The sequence below is a fragment of the Balaenoptera ricei genome, chromosome 15 (assembly GCF_028023285.1).
Source record: "Balaenoptera ricei isolate mBalRic1 chromosome 15, mBalRic1.hap2, whole genome shotgun sequence".
NCBI classification, from domain to species: Eukaryota; Metazoa; Chordata; class Mammalia; order Artiodactyla; family Balaenopteridae; genus Balaenoptera; species Balaenoptera ricei.
In genome coordinates this window covers 13,496,644-13,515,514 of record NC_082653.1, presented here as the reverse complement: position 1 = coordinate 13,515,514, position 18,871 = coordinate 13,496,644, and the positions used below count along the sequence as shown (strand labels likewise).

General features: G+C 39.1%; 1 protein-coding gene across 5 annotated transcripts in view; it reads left to right on the top strand.

The window, feature by feature from the left end:
• The window catches only part of NCOA3 (nuclear receptor coactivator 3), a 120,371-nt gene that overhangs the window by 93,542 nt on the left and 7,958 nt on the right, over nucleotides 1-18,871 (top strand). For all 5 annotated transcript variants that reach the window (XM_059899035.1, XM_059899038.1, XM_059899034.1 and 2 more), the window contains 16 exons: nucleotides 1,954-2,058; nucleotides 2,943-3,115; nucleotides 3,593-3,693; nucleotides 4,895-5,069; nucleotides 5,735-5,923; nucleotides 6,098-6,199; nucleotides 7,048-7,188; nucleotides 7,460-7,607; nucleotides 8,356-8,747; nucleotides 8,924-9,795; nucleotides 10,804-10,939; nucleotides 11,920-12,114; nucleotides 13,260-13,511; nucleotides 13,610-13,736; nucleotides 15,017-15,188; nucleotides 18,137-18,430. In XM_059899035.1, coding sequence (XP_059755018.1) covers nucleotides 1,973-2,058; nucleotides 2,943-3,115; nucleotides 3,593-3,693; nucleotides 4,895-5,069; nucleotides 5,735-5,923; nucleotides 6,098-6,199; nucleotides 7,048-7,188; nucleotides 7,460-7,607; nucleotides 8,356-8,747; nucleotides 8,924-9,795; nucleotides 10,804-10,939; nucleotides 11,920-12,114; nucleotides 13,260-13,511; nucleotides 13,610-13,736; nucleotides 15,017-15,188; nucleotides 18,137-18,430 — 3,555 coding nt within the window. In that variant the 5' untranslated portion in view covers nucleotides 1,954-1,972. The remainder of the gene's footprint in view (nucleotides 1-1,953; nucleotides 2,059-2,942; nucleotides 3,116-3,592; nucleotides 3,694-4,894; nucleotides 5,070-5,734; nucleotides 5,924-6,097; nucleotides 6,200-7,047; nucleotides 7,189-7,459; nucleotides 7,608-8,355; nucleotides 8,748-8,923; nucleotides 9,796-10,803; nucleotides 10,940-11,919; nucleotides 12,115-13,259; nucleotides 13,512-13,609; nucleotides 13,737-15,016; nucleotides 15,189-18,136; nucleotides 18,431-18,871) is intronic.

Sequence of the window (18,871 nt, the reverse complement as noted above, 5' to 3'; positions counted from 1 at the left end):
AATATAGTATTGTGGCATTGTGGGATCTGGTTACACTTTATTTTAAAATTTTATTTTATTTTTAAAAATTTATTTGGTTGCATCGGGTCTTAGTTGTGGCAAGCGGGCTCCTTAGAGTTGTGGCAGGGAGGCTCCTTAGTTGCGGCTCCAGGGCTCCTTGGTTGCAGCACATGGGCTCCTTAGTTGTGGCACGCTGGCTCCTTAGTTGTGGCATGCAAACTCTTAGTTGTAGCATGCATGTGGGATTTAGTTCCCTGACCAGGGACCGAACCTGGGCCCCCTGCATTGGGAGCGCAGAGTCTTATCCACTGTGCCACCAGGGAAGTCCCCGTGGTTACACTTTAAAATCATGACATTAAGCCACATTAGTGGGGGCTTCCTTGGTGGTGCAGTGGTTAAGAATCCGCCTGCCAATGCAGGGGACACGGGTTCCAGCCCTGGTCTGGGAAGATCCCACATGCTGCGGAGCAACTAAGCCCTTGCGCCACAGCTACTGAGCCTGCACTCTAGAGCCCGCGAGCCACAACTACCGAAGCCCACGTGCCTAGAGCCCGTGCTCCGCAACAAGAGAAGCCACTGCAGTGAGACGCCGGCGTACTGCAACGAAGAGTAGTCCTTGCTCACCGCAACCAGAGAAAGCCTGCATGCAGCAACGAAGACCCAGCACAGCCAAAAATCAATCAATCAATAAACAAGTAAATAAATAAGCCACATTAGTGAAAGTTATTTTAAGTTCTTTTCTCTTTTATTTTAACTTACGTTGTGAGAAGAAAACCACGCCAAGTTCTTAAAACGTATTAGCTTTTCAGCCTTTACATTTTACTATCAAAATTATTCGTAGAATAAATTCCGTTGGTGTTTAATTCATACCTAGAACATCTGAAAGATGATAATGTAATCTAAAACTTCTGATTTTGATTTTTAAAAGCTACATATTTTAAGTGTGATCAGGATCTTGTGTAAAATTTTGCATTTCTGTTAATTTGTCTCTCATTCTGGCAGTATTGTGCCACCTAGTGGAAATTTATGTCCTTCAATGTATGTCTCAGACTCTAGATGGAATGAAAGATGCATTTTAACAAATGAAGAAAAAGTAGTTTGGAGTGTTTGAACTTCTCCGTTGACTTGGAATTCTTTATAACAATGATTGTCTTCGTAAACAAGAGTTTAAGACAAATAAAATTCTTGTTAAGTGAAGGCTTAGTAGATGTCTTAAAATTATGAACCACTGAGTATTAAAATCTGCTCTTTTTTCAACAAGAAATAGCCTACATTTATTTTCTTTATCAATGCAACTTTAACTAAGGCATATTATATTTCCATCAGTTAGTATTAAAATAATTGTTGTTCTGTGGATCTTGTCAAAATCCTTCCACCTGGAGTTTTATTGTTGTACATCTAATTTGTAAGCAGAATGTATTGGAGTTTACATGTTATTTACACAATCTCAGTTTATTTTGAAGTAGCAGAAGAAAAACACATTGGATGATAAATACTAAAGAAATGGTCTAAGGAAAAAATGTGCTACCTTGAAAATAGCCTGAAAATAATTTAGATATTTATCATTTGAAGACTTCTTACCAACTGACAAGATAAGATCTTACTTGTGTATAAGTAAAATTTAGGATTTTATCAGTTGGAGAGTTGACAGTCTCTTTTTCTTATTAACTATGCAGAAGATGCCTTGTTCTTTGTGAGGTATTCAATATATGCATTTTTACTCAGTCTTGAGAAACATTTGTCCTGGGGTTGGATGGACATTCTGCATAATTAAACTGGAATATGAACTCTTGAGGTCTTCAGAACAGTTGTGTACTATAAGGAATTTTGAGAATTATCTAACCATTTAGGGAAAGCAGTTCTGAATTACAAAATGCAGCCATTCAAGCATATGACACCTTTATGAGAGTCATGAATATTTTATAATGTTTGTATCTTATTATTCTTTCTTAGTTGCTGATGTATATTCACGATGAGCGGATTAGGAGAAAACTCCTTGGATCCACTGGCCCCTGATTCACGAAAACGCAAGTTGCCATGTGATACTCCAGGACAAGGGTAAGCAGTTTATTTCCTGATACTTCACCAAGGGTGCCTCCCACGCCTTTATTTGTTTTGAAGAAAACATTTCAGCTTTCTGTTTTTTGCATTTTCTGGTTAGATTTTGTTTGTTTGTTTGTTTTTGTCTTTGTTTAAATAATATGATTTTGCTTTGTAGTAAGTACAGTGGTACAATGATGAGATGGGGACATTCTTATGTTATAATAGAGGCTTTATGGCTGATTCAGATAGAAATGAGAATATTATACTAAGTGTGTGATATTGTAAGAAGCATTTCTCAATGGAGGACGTAACAGTTAGGAATAGATAGACAAGATTATTACAAGTGAGAATCTTTAGTATCCTTTAAAAACATGTTATAAGTTGATATTTTGGCATTTGTGAGGTTTCATCATTCTTTTCCTGAATGAAGTTAGAAGTTTAAAAAATAGAAATAAAATACTCTATTTTATGCAGTGATAGATACTTCCTAGCTTTTTTAGTATTTACCAAGGTCAATATCACTTGAATTTCACTGTGATGGTTGCAAATAAAAAACAACCTATAATTCATAAAACCTCATAATTAATAAGTAGCTATTACTGTTTTTATTATTTGTTAATTTTATTGTCTCTTCGTGGTAAAGACTATTCATCCCCATTTTCCAGATGATGAAATGAGACTAATGCCTAAGGCCTAGGCTAACAACAGGTGGACTTGAATTTAGGTTTTTATGAATTTCAACTGTATTGTACTAGGTCTCCAAGACAATGTTTTGGTAGTCTTTATGGGCTGAATTTAATTTGTTTATATATGAGTGTAATGGTGTTGTGTAGGTACTGATTCTGCTCCTAGCTCCTTTGTGATAGATATGTTTATGGCCTTTTTTCCCCCCCTCCCAGCCTTACCTGCAGTGGTGAAAAGTGGAGACGGGAGCAGGAGAGTAAATATATTGAAGAATTGGCTGAACTGATATCTGCTAATCTTAGTGATATTGACAATTTCAATGTCAAACCAGATAAATGTGCAATTTTAAAGGAAACAGTAAGACAGATACGTCAAATAAAAGAGCAAGGTAATACAAAGTAAGAAAACACTCAAGTCTTTTAGAAGGAACTTGTTAACTGTGTTCACATTTGCCTTTTGCTACCTGTTGCTTAGGTGGGAACTGCTGCTCCTTGAGGGCTAGCCTCTGTGGGGCCAGATGGACAGATGAGTTGACCAGCTTTGCTCTTTAGGAAACAGTCACCAGAATTGGAAGAAGGCCAGTGTTGCTCACCCTGTCACTTGTTAGTTCCCTTTCAGGAAGCAATGGGATAGTACATTTAGTAGGGAAAGAAAATTTAGAGGATCGTCTGTCCTCCTGGGTAACTCGGAAGTTTAATTTTAACCTTTAAAAACTGTAGCATCATTTTCTTATCAGGAAATGTGTATGTGCTTATGCACATCTGTGTGTGTGTCTCTTTGTGTCTGTTTGGGGAACAATTTGAAAGTGGATTTAGTCTATAACTGATATATATGCTATTTGTAGTATTGCCTTATGTCTTTCCAGGAAAAGCTATTTCCAGTGATGATGATGTTCAGAAAGCTGATGTATCTTCCACAGGACAAGGAGTTATTGATAAAGACTCCTTAGGACCACTTTTACTTCAGGCAAGTATAAGGTTCTAGCTGTACGATAAGCTGTGTTGATTTAAAAAGAAAGAAAGAAAGAAAGAAAATTTTGGCTAGGATATGAGAGCAAAAAGAAAATGTTTCTTTTCATGAGATAGAACTCAGTATTCTGAATATGATGATAAAATGCTCTTATATTTAAAATATACATAACTCTTGAGATCCTGTGGCGCCCTGCCCCCCCGCAATAAAAATGCATTTGGGCATATTTTAGCTAAGACTTTTTTGTGTATTTTTGCGTAATTGATAGTATGGCACACTACAGTTTTATATTTTGGAGGAAGTTTTAAGACTTAAAATATGTGTTTTTTGTAAGTAGTTGTCTTAAATAAATCGAGTTAAGCTTTAGCACTTACAGAATGTTTCTTTTTAAGTCATGACCTGAAGCCCTTTATTCAGGTTCACTTATTAACTGTTTTTGTTCCAATTAGTTTGTTCCAGCTCCTTTTTAGTTGATCAGTTCAGTTCCTCTTTGTAAATTCTCACTAAGGAGTGGTATAGTTCCTGTAGCTTGACTTGATAACAAATGGGAAAATGGGAAGCACTAAGGATGATTTTTCATATTTTTAAAAACTCCTTTGAAGAAGTAATTCTTCAAAAATTAGATTAGATGCTAATTCAGATTTTGTCTTTACTGTCATCTTTTCAAATTGTCTTTTTCATACAACCCTGTATTGATGGTGCTAATGTTAATAGAAATGATGGCTCATAGTTGTTAAATCAACAGTTTTTTTTCAAATTCTAGTTAGTACTAAGGCTGGTGTCTTAGTCTGCTAAGGATGCCATAACAAAATACCACAGACTGAGTGGCTTAAACAACAGAAATTTATTTCTTACAGTTCTGGAGGCTGGAAGTCCAAGATCAAGGTGTTGGCAGGCTTGGTTTCTCCTGAGACCTACCTCTCTCCTTGGCTTGTAGATGGCTGCCTTCTCCTTGTGTCTTCACGTGACCTTTTCTCTGTGTGTGTGCATTTCTGGTGTCTGTCTCTCTTCTCATAAGAACACCAGTCCTATTGGATTAGAGCTACCCTTATGACCTCATTTAACCTTAATTACCTCCTGAAAGGCCCTATCTCCAAATACAGTCACATTTGAGGTTTAGGGCTTCAACATATGAATTTTGGTGGGGGAGGGGATACAGTTCAGTCCATATAGCCAATATTAACATATCCCACTTCAGGCATTGGATGGCTTCCTGTTTGTGGTGAATCGTGAAGGAAACATTGTATTTGTGTCAGAAAATGTCACCCAGTACCTGCAATATAAGCAAGAGGACCTGGTTAACACAAGTGTCTACAATATCTTGCATGAAGAAGACAGAAAGGATTTTCTTAAAAACTTACCAAAATCTACAGGTAGGCTTTTAATGCGTATCTTCCTTTTTTAAAAAAATATTTATTTATTTATTTGGCTGTGCTGGATCTTAGTCGCGGCACGCGGAATCTTTGTTGCCGCATGCGGGATCTTCGTTGTGGCATGGGGGATCTTTAGTTGCGGCATGTGGGATCTAGTTCTCTGACCAGGGATCGAACCTGGGCCCCCTGCATTGGGAGCACGGAGTCTTAGCCCCGGACCACCAGGGAAGTCCCTGTATTTTCTAAGTAAGTTAAAAAAATTTCTTTTTCTTGATCATTTCTTAGAAAATTGAATATACCTTTTAGAAAGCCAAGTGATGATTTATGTAGAACAGGGCAAGTGGTAGATAGCAAAATTTTCAAATACGAATTTAGAGTTTGGTATACATTTCATGGGTCTAGGATATACAGTGAGTTACAAAATATAAGTGAGATACCTGTTGAATTTGAAATTGAAATTATTCCAGTGTTTTATATATTGCCACTTTGAAATGTTATTGTAGAAATTACTATGGAAGATGTATAATGAGAAAATACGTATAGCTTAAATTCTTCTTTTTTTTTTTTTAATTGGAGTATAGTTGATTTATAGCTTAAATTCTTGATGATAGTCATGGACTGAATTGCCAGCTTTTAAAAAACTCCTTTCAATTTGTTTTCTAAAGTTAATGGAGTTACCTGGACTAATGAGACCCAGCGACAAAAAAGCCATACATTTAATTGCCGTATGTTGATGAAAATACCACATGACATTCTGGAAGACATAAACACTAATCCTGAAATGCGCCAGAAATATGAAACGATGCAGTGCTTTGCCCTGTCCCAGCCACGGGCTATGATGGAGGAAGGAGAAGGTGAGAGTCATCACATGCTTGTGGTGATTATCAAACAATAGCAGCCAAACTTGTAGTTTTGTAATTTCCATTGTTGTAATTCTTCCTACTGAATTCCATGTTCTTACTTGCCTATTGAATAGACACATCCAAAGGTTAAGTATAATCCTTACCTGGTTAAATTTTCTATTGTAGATTTGCAATCCTGTATGATCTGTGTGGCACGTCGCATTACCACAGGAGAAAGAGCATTTCCGTCAAATCCTGAGAGCTTTATTACTAGACATGATCTTTCAGGTAAAAACTGTGCGTGTGTGTACGTTTTGTTCATTTTGAAAATTTTTATAAAAGTTAACTTTCTACAGCCTGCACTATCATTTAAGTGCCTACACTGTAACGAATACTTTGCATGGATTATTTCCTATGTTTCTTATAATATTAGTATTATTTTTTAAAATTTAATTTAATTTTTTATTTTATTTATTTTTGGCTGCATTGGGTCTTCATTGCTGTGCAGGGGCTTCCTCTAGTTGTGGCGAGCGGGGGCTACCCTTCCTTGTGGTGCGTGGCCTTCTCATGGCGGTGATTTCTCTTTTTGTGGAGCATGGGCTCTAGGCACGTAGGCTTCAGTAGTTGTGACACGTGGGCTCACTAGTTGTGGCGCATGGGCTTAGTTGCTCTGTGGCATGTGGGATCTTCCTGGACCAGGACTCGGACCCGTGTCCCCTGCATTGGCAGGTGGATTCTTAACCACTGTGCCACCAGGGAAGTCCCTTATGTTTCTTACACAACCCTAGGAGAGATTCAACAAAACCCTGGGCATTTAAGTTGGGTGTATTTGACACTTAAAATCCCTCAAATAAATACACAAAAAAATGTAGACGCACCTGGCTTTCTCTCCAAATAGCATTTCAAATCAGAAGCCGGTATTTCTTTTCTGTAACTTCAAATCCATTTTTCATAAAGAAGTGCATTTCAAAAATACGGGTAATTTAATGAGAATTACTGGGAGTAATTCTTGACATCAACATGAATTTCAGTTTTGGTCTGCCCTTTTTTGCCCATGAGAGTAAAGAATTAAAGTCAGTGCAGTTGATAATGCACAATGATGAAATTAAACACAGTGGCAATTTTCTGTTTAATAGGAAAAGTTGTCAACATAGATACAAATTCACTGAGATCTTCCATGAGGCCTGGTTTTGAAGATATAATCCGAAGGTGTATCCAGAGATTTTTTAGTCTTAATGATGGGCAGTCATGGTCCCAGAAACGTCACTATCAAGAAGGTAAAGAATTTGGAGGTTGATTCTGGATCTTGTTTGTCATTGTGTTTGATGTGCTATAGAGCAATAAGTATATACATGACCATAGTTGTTGTTGTCTGTGTCGGGTAGGAAAATGATTCTTGAGCATTCTTATGTTAGCCTAATTTTGGTGGGGTCCAGTCTTTCACTGGATTTTGAAAATGTTGGACTTGTATATTTCCTTTCTGTTTTCTCCTGTATGCATTTGTTTTGCCAGTTGTAGTTACTAGTAATGGGATATTTTCTCCAAAAGCTTATATCCATGGCCATGCAGAAACCCCAGTGTATCGATTCTCTTTGGCTGATGGCACTATAGTGACTGCACAAACAAAAAGCAAACTCTTCCGAAATCCTGTAACAAATGATCGTCACGGCTTTGTCTCAACCCACTTTCTTCAGAGGTAATGATAGATTACTTTGTATTCTCATATTAAATGCAGCAGTGTTCTCGAGATGCTTTATTATTAGTGTAAAAAGGGAGAAAAATTAAGAAGAAAAGCAGGCAGTGCTTGGGTTTGCTGAAGTGCACTTAGATTCCTGAAGTATGTTTTCTTTAAGGTTATATTTTTATGTGTAAATGAGGATTTGTTCATTAAGTAATTAATTCCTGGGAAAGCTGGAGGATGGGAAGGCTAGTGGATAAAAGAATACATAAAATCTGACTACCTCTGTTACTTTTCATTTCTAATGATATATTACATTGCTTTTAGGAATTGAATTTAAAATTTGAAGGTAGACTTCAAGAAGAAATAGTTACTGTTGCTGTTGCTAATGGTAAATGAGCAACACACGAAGGAGCAGGATATTCACCCATTCATCATCTTGAGTAATTTGCAGGCGCCTCCAGGTTAACCCCTTGGTGTATGGGAACTCCTGTAAAGCCCCACTGAGATTCCAGCTAACATAGCTTTGGGCCCTTCGTGGCGCTCTGATGGTGTCACTCATTTAGATTCTGTGGCTTATTAAAAGTATGTTATTAGATTAATAACTGATCAGTGTCTAGATTATTATTGTCCCTAGGCATTGGAATGGCACCTAAGAAGTTAAGTTTCTGGGCCACTTAATTCATCCTTAAAAAAAAAAATCTGATTCAGGCTTTTAACGCATGCCTGTAATTTTTTAGTAAAACATTGTTCTGTTTCTTTGCAGGGAACAGAATGGGTATAGACCAAACCCAAATCCTGTTGGACAAGGCATTAGACCTCCAGCGGCTGGATGCAACAGTTCGGTAGGCAGCGTGAACATGTCGCCAAACCCAGGCTTGCAGATGCTGAGCAGCAGGACCTACGGCTTGGCTGAGCCCGGCACCACGGGGCAGATGAGTGGAGCCAGGTATGGGCCTTCCGGTAGCATAGCTTCAATGAACCCTGGGCCAGGCATGCAGTCACCATCTTCCTACCAGAACAGCAACTATGGTCTCAACATGAGTAGCCCTCCACATGGGAGTCCTGGTCTTGGCTCCAGCCAGCAGAATGTTATGATTTCTCCTCGTAATCGTGGGAGTCCAAAGATGGCCTCACATCAGTTTTCTCCTGTTGCAGGTATTTGTGTTACATTTCCTTTTCTTCATTTTTTTTTTTCAGTAATTCTTTTCTTTCCATACCACTGTAATTCTTGTAAAGTTAATTCATTTTAAAACAAACTTTGAAGTGTTAAGTAGTGGTTTGTTATAGCGTCTGATAGTCTAATTCTTTTCCTGATTTTTCTCCAAATCCAGGTGTGCACTCTCCCATGGGATCTTCTGGCAATACTGGGAGTCACAGCTTTTCTAGCAGCTCTCTCAGTGCCCTTCAAGCTATCAGTGAGGGAGTAGGGACTTCTCTTTTATCTACTCTGTCTTCACCAGGTCCCAAATTGGATAACTCTCCCAATATGAATGTAAGTCAACCAAGTAAAGTGAACAGTCAAGATTCCAAGAGTCCCCTAGGCTTGTATTGCGACCAGAATCCAGTGGAGAGTTCAATGTGTCAGTCAAATAGCAGAGATCACCTCAATGACAAAGAAAGTAAGGAGAGCAGTGTGGAAGGGCCAGAGAATCAGCGGGGTCCTCTGGAAAGCAAAGGTCACAAAAAATTACTACAGTTACTTACCTGTTCTTCTGAGGACCGGGGTCATTCCTCCTTGACCAACTCGCCCCTGGATTCAAGTTGTAAAGACTCTTCCATTAGTGTCACCAGCCCCTCTGGGGTCTCCTCTTCGACGTCTGGAGGAGTGTCCTCCACATCCAATGTGCACGGGTCACTGCTGCAAGAGAAGCACCGGATTTTGCACAAGTTGCTGCAGAATGGGAATTCACCGGCTGAGGTAGCCAAGATTACCGCCGAAGCCACTGGGAAAGACACTAGCAGTACAACGTCTTGTGTAGAAGGAAACGTCAAGCAGGAGCAACTAAGCCCTAAGAGAAAGGAAAATAATGCTCTGCTTAGGTACCTGCTGGACAGGGATGATCCTAGTGACACGCTCTCCAAAGAACTACAGCCCAAAGTGGAAGGTGGTGTAGACGGTAAAGTGAGCCAGTGCAGCAGCTCCACCATCCCGAGCTCAAGTCAAGGGAAGGACGCTAAAATTAAGACAGAAACAAATGAAGAGGTAACTTGTCTTCTGTATATTCCAGCTTAGGCATTGTATTTCAGCATTGCATTTCTGTGTTAGAAAGACAATGTGTTATACACAAATTCTTACTTTCTGTTTTAGGTTTATTTAATGGAAGTTAATCTGGAGCTGTCACTTTTTTGGTAGCTCTTCTGAGCATCAGTAAAGTGTATTATGATACAGTGTAGAAATAATCAGATATGTATGCTTTCAAATGTGACTATATCTCATTAGTAGCCAATTTGAAATCTTTCATGGAAGTTTTTATTGGAATGAACACATTGGGTCATTAAGTATATGGTAGAAATGGGAAAAACCTTTTGTATTAGGCAACAGAATTTTGATTTTTACCTAAGATCAAGTTTCATATACATGATCACATTCTATACAAGCATTTCCCAGACTCCTCTTGAGGAACACTATCCTGGAAGACGTTAATATGCACCTGAGAAAATTAAATAAAGTCTTGGAGAAGTCCTATTGTTAGGATGTGTGTTTAACTTTGTTTAAACTTTGTTTAGTGTTTCCCAAATGTATTGACCAAAAGCCCTTTTTAAAGCATAGCTATGAATATCTTGTTGAACATCAGCTTATTTTTATTATTATTATTTTAAAAAATTAAAAAAAATTATTATTAATCATACATGTTTTCAGAAGTATGTGTAGAGGCAGACATCTCTGTCAGCTCATGATTCTGACTAATGTTTGCTGGAAAATATCCTGCAGTTTGAGAATTAAACATATAGGGTAAATTAAAAAATGCCCCTTTGAAAGCACCTCCAAACCCACGCATTTATCTCAGTATTTTCAGCTGTTTTTACTTTCAAGGAAGTTGTGTAGGGATAGGGGTCATGATCAGCTAGCTAGCCTCTAAGTTGGGCGTTACCATTTCAGGTAACTGTTGTGTTTTACTTGTTCCCATTTCATCTCTTGTCCTCTGATGAGTGTGTTTATACCTATGTATCTAGTAATGTTCACAGATTAATTACAAAAAATTATTTTCAGGGATCTGGAGACTTGGATAATCTAGACGCTATTCTTGGTGATCTGACTAATTCTGACTTCTACAATAATTCCATATCCACAAATGGTAGTAATCTGGTAACGAAGCAACAGATGTTTCAAGGAACTAATTCTCTGGGTAAGAAAGAACTAGATTTTATTCTTGCTGCCTTTGAACTTTTCTGCACACCTGTATGTACTCTTAATTAAAACTAGGATCCAACTTTAAAATGTGTACTCCACCTTAGTTTCTTTTACTAATTTATAATGTAGGTGATTTTAAAAGCTTTTTGGACAGTTTCCCATTTCTAACTAATATGATGCCAGTAATCACAGGGCTTATAGGAAAATGTTCTTCTCTGGTTGCTGCAGGTGAGTAGTAGGTACTCTGTACCTACTAGTACCTTTATTTGTCTTAGGCACAGAGAATTGGATTAAAAAGCAAATCAAAACCTGTCCTTTGACACTAACTTATTTTGGTGTTTGCTGGTTCTTACCCAACCTCTCTCCTATAGCTGAGTGTTTCTTGATTCATCAGTTTAACAAGGATATATTATATGTATCAATTGAAAAAGAATAATCCACAATTATCTGGAAAGGTGGTTATTCATTTTTAGTGGCACTATTTCTGAAACTGAAATGAAAAGTTAGATCAATCAAATAGGTTAGAAAAAACAAAAAGAAAAAGGTTAGGAAATTTTGTTTTATTCCTTGCTTGATTAGAAGGCAACTTGTCTGGTTACATTTAGTTGTAAAATTTTAAACTTTAAATATGCATGTTAAAGAACTTCCAGGAGTTTGAAACATTGGTAAAATTTTTACTATTAAGCGAAGCAGAATATGAATGACCATATCAGGCTAGAGAACAGTGCCCAATACTTCAGCCAACACTGAGACTCTTGTTTTTTACTTTATTTGGAATACAAGGCTTTTTTTTTTCTTTTTTCTTTTTCTTTCTTTTTTTGGGGGGCTTAGTTATTTATTTTGTAAAGGAAGACAGTGTTTATTCTGGTAAGAAAGACATTCTTGGGTGGGTGGTATTTATGTCTTGTACTTGATTATTTATGTACTGAATCATCAGAGGATATTTATGTATTGTGCTTTTATGTTTTTTAACAGGTTTGAGGAGTCCACAGTCTGTGCAGTCTGTTCGTCCTCCATATAACCGAGCAGTGTCTCTAGACAGCCCTGTTTCCGTTGGCTCAAGCCCTCCAGTAAAGAATATTGGTGCTTTCCCCATGTTACCAAAGCAACCCATGTTGGGTGGCAATCCAAGAATGATGGATAGTCAGGAAAATTATGGCTCAAACATGGGTATGTTATTTCTTTTCTTTTTTTTTCTAAATTTTATTTTTAATTTTATTTATTTATTTTTGGCTGCCTTGGGTCTTCATTGCTGTGCGTGGGCTTTCTCTAGTTGCAGCGAGCGGGGGCTACTCTTCTTTGCGGTGCGCGGGCTTCTTATTGCTGTGGCTTCCCTTGTTGCGGAGCACGGGCTCTAGGCGCGTGGGCTTCAGTAGTTGTGGCACGTGGACTCAGTAGTTGTGGCTCCCAGGCTCTAGAGGGCAGGCTCAGTAGTTGTGGCGCATGGGCTTAGTTGCTCCGTGGCATGTGGGATCTTCCCGGACCAGGGCTTGAACCCGTGTTCCCTGCATTGGCAGGCGGATTCCCAACCACTGTGCCACCAGGGAAGTCCCTTATATGTTATTTCTAATGAATATTAATGATTAAAAATTTCTTTTGGGAAAAGCAAATTTAAAATACTTAATTAGAATTAATTAACAGGTTTTTGAATAACAGTAGCATGTTTCTTTCATGAGTATTCTTCATTTATTCTGTGTCTTGGTGATTTAAACTCTCAAGGAGACTTTCAGTCCAAGATGTTTTCTTCTTTTTTTCTTTGTTTGCTGCGCTGTGGGGCATGTGGGATCTTAGTTCTCCTACCAGGGATCGAACCTGTGCCCCAGGGAAGTCCCGCAAGACATTTTCTAACCTGTAATGAATACATAGCAATAGAGGCATACCTCAGCAGTATTGCAGGTTCTGTTTCAGCCCACCGCAATTAAGTAAATATCACAATAAAGCGAGTCACGTTAATTTTTTGGTTTCCCAGTGCATATAAAAGGTAGGTTTACCCTATACTGTATTAAGTGTGCAATAGCATTATGTCTAAAAACAAATGTACGTACCTTAATTTAAAAACACTTTATTGCTAAAATATGCTAACCATCATCCGACAACATAGGGTTGCCACAAACCTTCAATTTGTAAAAAACGCAGTGTCTCTGAAGCACAATACAGTGAAGGTATGCCTATCAGAAATGTCTTAATAGTTGGCCAGCCCTATTTTTAGAATGACAAAGCACTTTTTTGTCAAGGCTCATGTGTCTAATGACTGTACCTGTATGATATAAGAAGAATTTCATTCTAATATGGAAAATACCTAATTTCTGTTTTAGGTGGACCAAACAGAAATGTGACTGTGAATCAGACTCCTTCCTCGGGAGACTGGGGCTTACCAAACTCAAAGGCCAGCCGAATGGAACCTATGAATTCAAACTCCATGGGGAGACCAGGAACGGATTATAACGCTTCTTTACCCAGGCCTGCCGTGGGTGGCTCAGTGCCCGCCGTGCCTCTTCGGTCCGGTAGCATCCCAGGTGTGAGGCCAGTGTTGCAGCAGCAGCAGCAGCAGCAGATGCTTCAGATGCGTAAGCATTCCCTTCATAAGGAAAGAAAATTAGATGTTTTAGGCTAACTTTTGCCTTTGGCTTATTTGAAAATTTATCCTTTCTTTTTGTTCCCCCAGGGCCCGGTGAGATTCCCATGGGGATGGGGGTCAGTCCTTATGGCCAAGCAGCACCATCGAACCAACCTGGTTCCTGGCCAGATGGCATGTTGTCCATGGAACAAGGCCCTCATGGGACTCAAAATAGGTGGGGCTTTATTAAGTGACCCTGTGGAAAATGTAAGCATTGGATTATCTAGAAGAGGGTGAGAGCACAGGAACAAACCTGAAAGAGCATGAGAAAAACTCTCTGTAATTGAGGTACTTATTGCCATCTGTGTGTAAAAGCGAGGCTGAGTCTGAGACAGCATGCGTTCGTGGGAGAGGGAGGAGACAGGACTGTATCTCTCAGCGAGTGGGACTGTTGAGTGGTCACACCTGGGAGCCTCCATGTGCCGTGATCGTCTCTCATAATGTAACAATCCTCCTGCATGAGGAGAGGGATAAATTAGCACCAGTTTGACAAGATAAATGGTGCGCAGAGGGTGAGCCTCAGTTTTCTGGAAAGTTCATTTTTTAGGATTGGATAATTCTTTTCTAAAATTATTTAAAACGTTTCAAGGATGAAGGTGAAAGTGAAATATAGCACGCTTTTATTTTTGTGAAAGAAAGATTGTGGATCATGTCTATTTCATTTTTTAAGTTTGGTCAGTAACTCATTGGCATGAAAGAGGCTACCTGTCACTGTCAGCTCTGACTTGAGTTCTACCATAAATTAAGCAAAGAAAAATGAATTGATCTGTTGAGTAGACAGAAGTGTAACTACATGAGCTTATTAACTTGAGTGCTTCTCTACCCAGTAGAGAACAAATAGTTTCATCACAGAATTTTTCTGAGACTGGATAAATGTCTAGCTCCATGCCCCTGTAATGTGTTGGAGAACTGTGGCATTGCTGTGGGGTTTGTATTATACTCGTATGGGGTTTGTATTATACTTGTTGATACATGAGCTCTGTGGGCCGTGTATGAAACAAAGTTAGTTATTTTGGTAGAACCCTGGGCTCAGTTCAGCATTTCCACCTTTTTTCCCATTCTTTTGTTGATTTCTCCAGCCTGCAAGTATCCTAACTACTACCACTTCTGTTCTTGTAGGGTCTTGAAAACACCACCCTCTTCATCCCTCCAATCTCCTTTCCCAAATCTCTGCTATCCTCTAAATGTCAAGGGATCTAGCAATTGCATTTTGGTGGTGGGATTGGGAGTTGTAATCTAGATATGGTGGTCGAAGATGACCTGGTGAGGTTTAAAATTGTGGGTCTTAAATTTAAATTGATGCCGTTTGTTCTTTTCTGCTACTCTGTTAGTTTATTATTTACACTTGTATTATTTGAGTTATTGCATATTAAAAATACTGTGCGGGGTTACTTTGATCTTTTTTTTTTTTAAGAGGAAAAGCACCATTGAAATTGAATCTAAGTCTCTTTTTAGGCCACTTCTTAGGAATTCCCTGGATGATCTCCTTGGGCCACCTTCTAACCTTGAAGGCCAGAGTGACGAAAGAGCATTGTTGGACCAGCTGCACACACTCTTGAGCAACACAGATGCCACAGGCCTGGAAGAAATTGACAGAGCTCTTGGCATTCCTGAACTTGTAAATCAAGTAGGTAGCAGTACTGTGGAAGTAGAAATGTGTGTGTGTGTGTCTGCACGCACGCGTGCTCGCATATATCCATGAAGCCATGTACAACAGTGCCTATATGTGTATCTTTTCTTTATGTACAGCACTACATTCATGGATACCAGCATTAAATTTAGAAAATATACTTTATAATTGTGATAGAACTTCCAGCAACTTACTGTTTTATAAAGATGTCAAATTTTAGGCAACCATAGAAATGATCCAGTAAAACTACTATACAGTTTTTAAAATGCTGCTTTTTGCTTATGTTAGTTGAATCCTCATTTTTATAATTACCTCTTTCTACTCCCTGGACAACCAGTGTATACTCTGAGGAGGCAAGCTTTTTTTGTTTTAAACAAAATCTGTTTACACTGGTAAATCTGTGAATATCCCAACAACATCATCTCCTATTCCTAGTTACCTATTCAGCCTTATGAAAATATGCCATTTACAAATCTGTATTTTTTGAAACATAACATTTTGTAGTGGATCTTTTCATTATAGGATGTGTGTTTGGGGGCACTTGTGTAAGTCTGTGTGTTTAATGATAAGTGGGAAAGATCCTCAGGGTTCTCAGGCTTTGTTGGGGAGACAAATGTGTATAAAAAGAATTACACTTCAGTGTGGCAGACACTGCACAGAACTTTTTAAAGGGTGGTTGAGAAACACGGAGCAGTGATGATGTACACCTGGGGGTACCAGCCACCTGTGACCCTGACCGAGGAGCCGTGTCTGACCTGGGTGGGGGAGGAAGTGAGGGTTACATGAGGACCAAGAAGCTTTAACTGCCACTAGAATTTTTTTTTTTTTGGTCTGTGTCGGGTCTTAGTTGCGGCACTCGGGATCTTCGTTGAGACATGGCGGTGCAGACTCTTCGTTGTGGCACGTGGGCTTCTCTCTAGTTGTGGCGTGCGGATTTTCTCTCTCTAGTTGTGGCGCGTGGGCTCCAGGGTGCGTGGGATCTGTAGTTTGTGGCACACGGCTCTCTCATTGAGGTGCGTGAGCTCGGTAGTTGCAGTGCGTGGGCTTAGTTGCCTCGCGGCACGTGGGATCTTAGTTCATCGAACAGGGATCGAACCAGCGTCCCCTACATTGGAAGGCGGATTCTTTACCACTGGACCACCAGGAAAATCCCCTAGAATTTTATTTAAGGTGGAAATAGTTTTCTTTGTCTTCATGTAAAATAGTTAATGATCCTTATATAAAAATCTGACAATCACAAAAGTACATATTTTTTAAAAAAGTTGAAAATCCTCCATAATCTTGGCACAAAGAATCATAAGTAACTTTTGTGTGTATATTTTAAAAAAAAAGGAAGCAGACGTTTAAAATACTTTTGTGGCCTGTTTTACTTTATGAAAGTCATAGTCAATCATCTTTTTTGTTTAATGTATACATCTTTAATTTTAATGGCCAAATAGTATCCGTCTTATTGAACACTATTTAACCAGTTATCTACTGATGAAAATTTAATTGTTCCTAAATACTTTGTTATAATTCTATGAATTACTTACATCTTGTTCACTTTGTCTGTTGTCCTAGCTACAATCCAAGAGAAAGGATGATTGGGTTGGAGGGCTTATTTTAGAGATTTATCTACATACTCTCAGGCAGTTTTCCTGGATGATCATATAGCTGCTTTTCCACAGCAGGGTGTGAGGACTCCAGTCCATCACCCTCACCAGCACTGCTGCCATGGCCCACGAAGACGAAAGAACCCACAGTGTGGAAGAGCAAGTGACGGGACAAATATTGAGCATGATTATTCTTTCAGATCCTTGCCAGTCTGATGGGCAACAAAGATTCTTGTTTTAATTTGTATTTCTTTCGTTAGCAAGATTGAACATATTTTATATTTTTTGGCCATTGAGATGTGTTTAATAGTCTAATAGTTCTGATGGGGTTTTTATTTTGTTGATCTGTAGCGATACTTTAGTTACTGATTGTTGATTCCTTCATTTAACAAATATTTGTCTTCTATATGCCAATCAGTCTTTCCTTAGAGACTGAAGAGCAATAGTGAACAACTTATTTCCTGCTCCCAGAACTCGGGCAAGGAACCACACAGATAGAAGTAGACATGGTGAAGGAGAGGTTACGAGGAAAGGCATGTGATGCTGTGAGACCTTTAAATAAAGGGACCTTTTCTTAGGATAGGGTGGGATGTCAAAAATTTTCTCTAAAAAAGCATGTTTGCAGGATGACTGTTAACCTGTCTATATTGTATATTGTAAATAGTTTGCCCAGTTTTTTTTTTTAAATGATTTTTAAAAAAAATTTATTTATTTCTATTTATGGCTGTGTTGGGTCTTCGTTTCTGTGCGAGGGCTTTCTCTAGTTGTGGCAAGCGGGGGCCACTCTTCATCGCGGTGCGCGGGCCTCTCACTATCGCGGCCTCTCTTGTTGCGGAGCACAGGCTCCAGACGCGCAGGCTCAGTAGTTGTGGCTCACGGGCCTAGTTGCTCCGCGGCATGTGGGATCTTCCCAGACCAGGGCTCGAACCCGTGTCCTCTGCATTAGCAGGCAGATTCTCAACCACTGCGCCACCAGGGAAGCCCAATCACAGTGATTTTAATTGATTTATTTTACACTTGGCATGGGAGGTCAGTGTTGGTACAGAAATCTTGTCTGGAACAAATAGTATTTCTCCAGGTACTCAATACATTGTAGATATTTGGCTCAGAAAATATTTGAGTGTCTCCCTGTGTGAGACCCTGTGCTCCATAAGCACTAGTACACAGCTATTGAAAGATGGTTTGGTCTCTGGTCTCATGGAATTTAAGACAATAAATTTGATTTCGCTTTTGGAATTCTGCAACATCATTGTTCACATACATTGACTTATATTTTTCACCTTCTTTAAAGCATTGTATTTCTGTTGCTTTCCCACATGTACTTTACTGTTCATTTATGTGTTTGATGTTTAGGGACAAGCTTTGGAGTCCAAACAGGATGCTTTCCAAGGCCAAGAAGCGGCAGTAATGATGGAGCAGAAGGCGGCATTATATGGGCAGACGTACCCGACACAGGGGCCTCCAGTGCAAGGAGGCTTTCATCTTCCGGGACAATCACCACCTTTTAACTCGATGATGAATCAGATGAACCAGCAAGGCGGTTTTCCTCTCCAAGGAATGCACCCCCGGGCCAACATCATGAGACCCCGGACAAACACTCCCAAGCAACTTAGAATGCAGCTTCAGCAGAGGCTGCAGGGCCAGCAGGTAACCAGTCACACGTCCAAAGCAACTTTCCCTTCGACCTCCTCCTCTTTCATTTGTTTTTGGACTGTGTTCTTTCAGGGCTCTTGCCACTGGCTCTCTATCCCTCGTCAACTAAAGAAATTCCTTTCGTTTTCATTTCCGTGTAACATTTTATTTGTATGGATGGTTCCTTGCTAGGGAGTGGTTGTACTAGAATTGGATACCTTTCTATAAGAATATTCTGTTGTACAGGTTGAAAAATAAAAAATGTCAGGATTGCTCTTGGGGGAGAGGAGTGCTTCTTGACGGCTTCCTAGTCTTAGAGGTAGATAATTTCTATTATTAAAAAAAGTCCTTAATGTTAATAGCCAGATGTTGAAACCTTATTGATTTGAGCAGTCTCTTTAAGGAACCTCTGCTTTCTAGATGTGTTATATACAACTTGAGCTCTTTTAATATTTT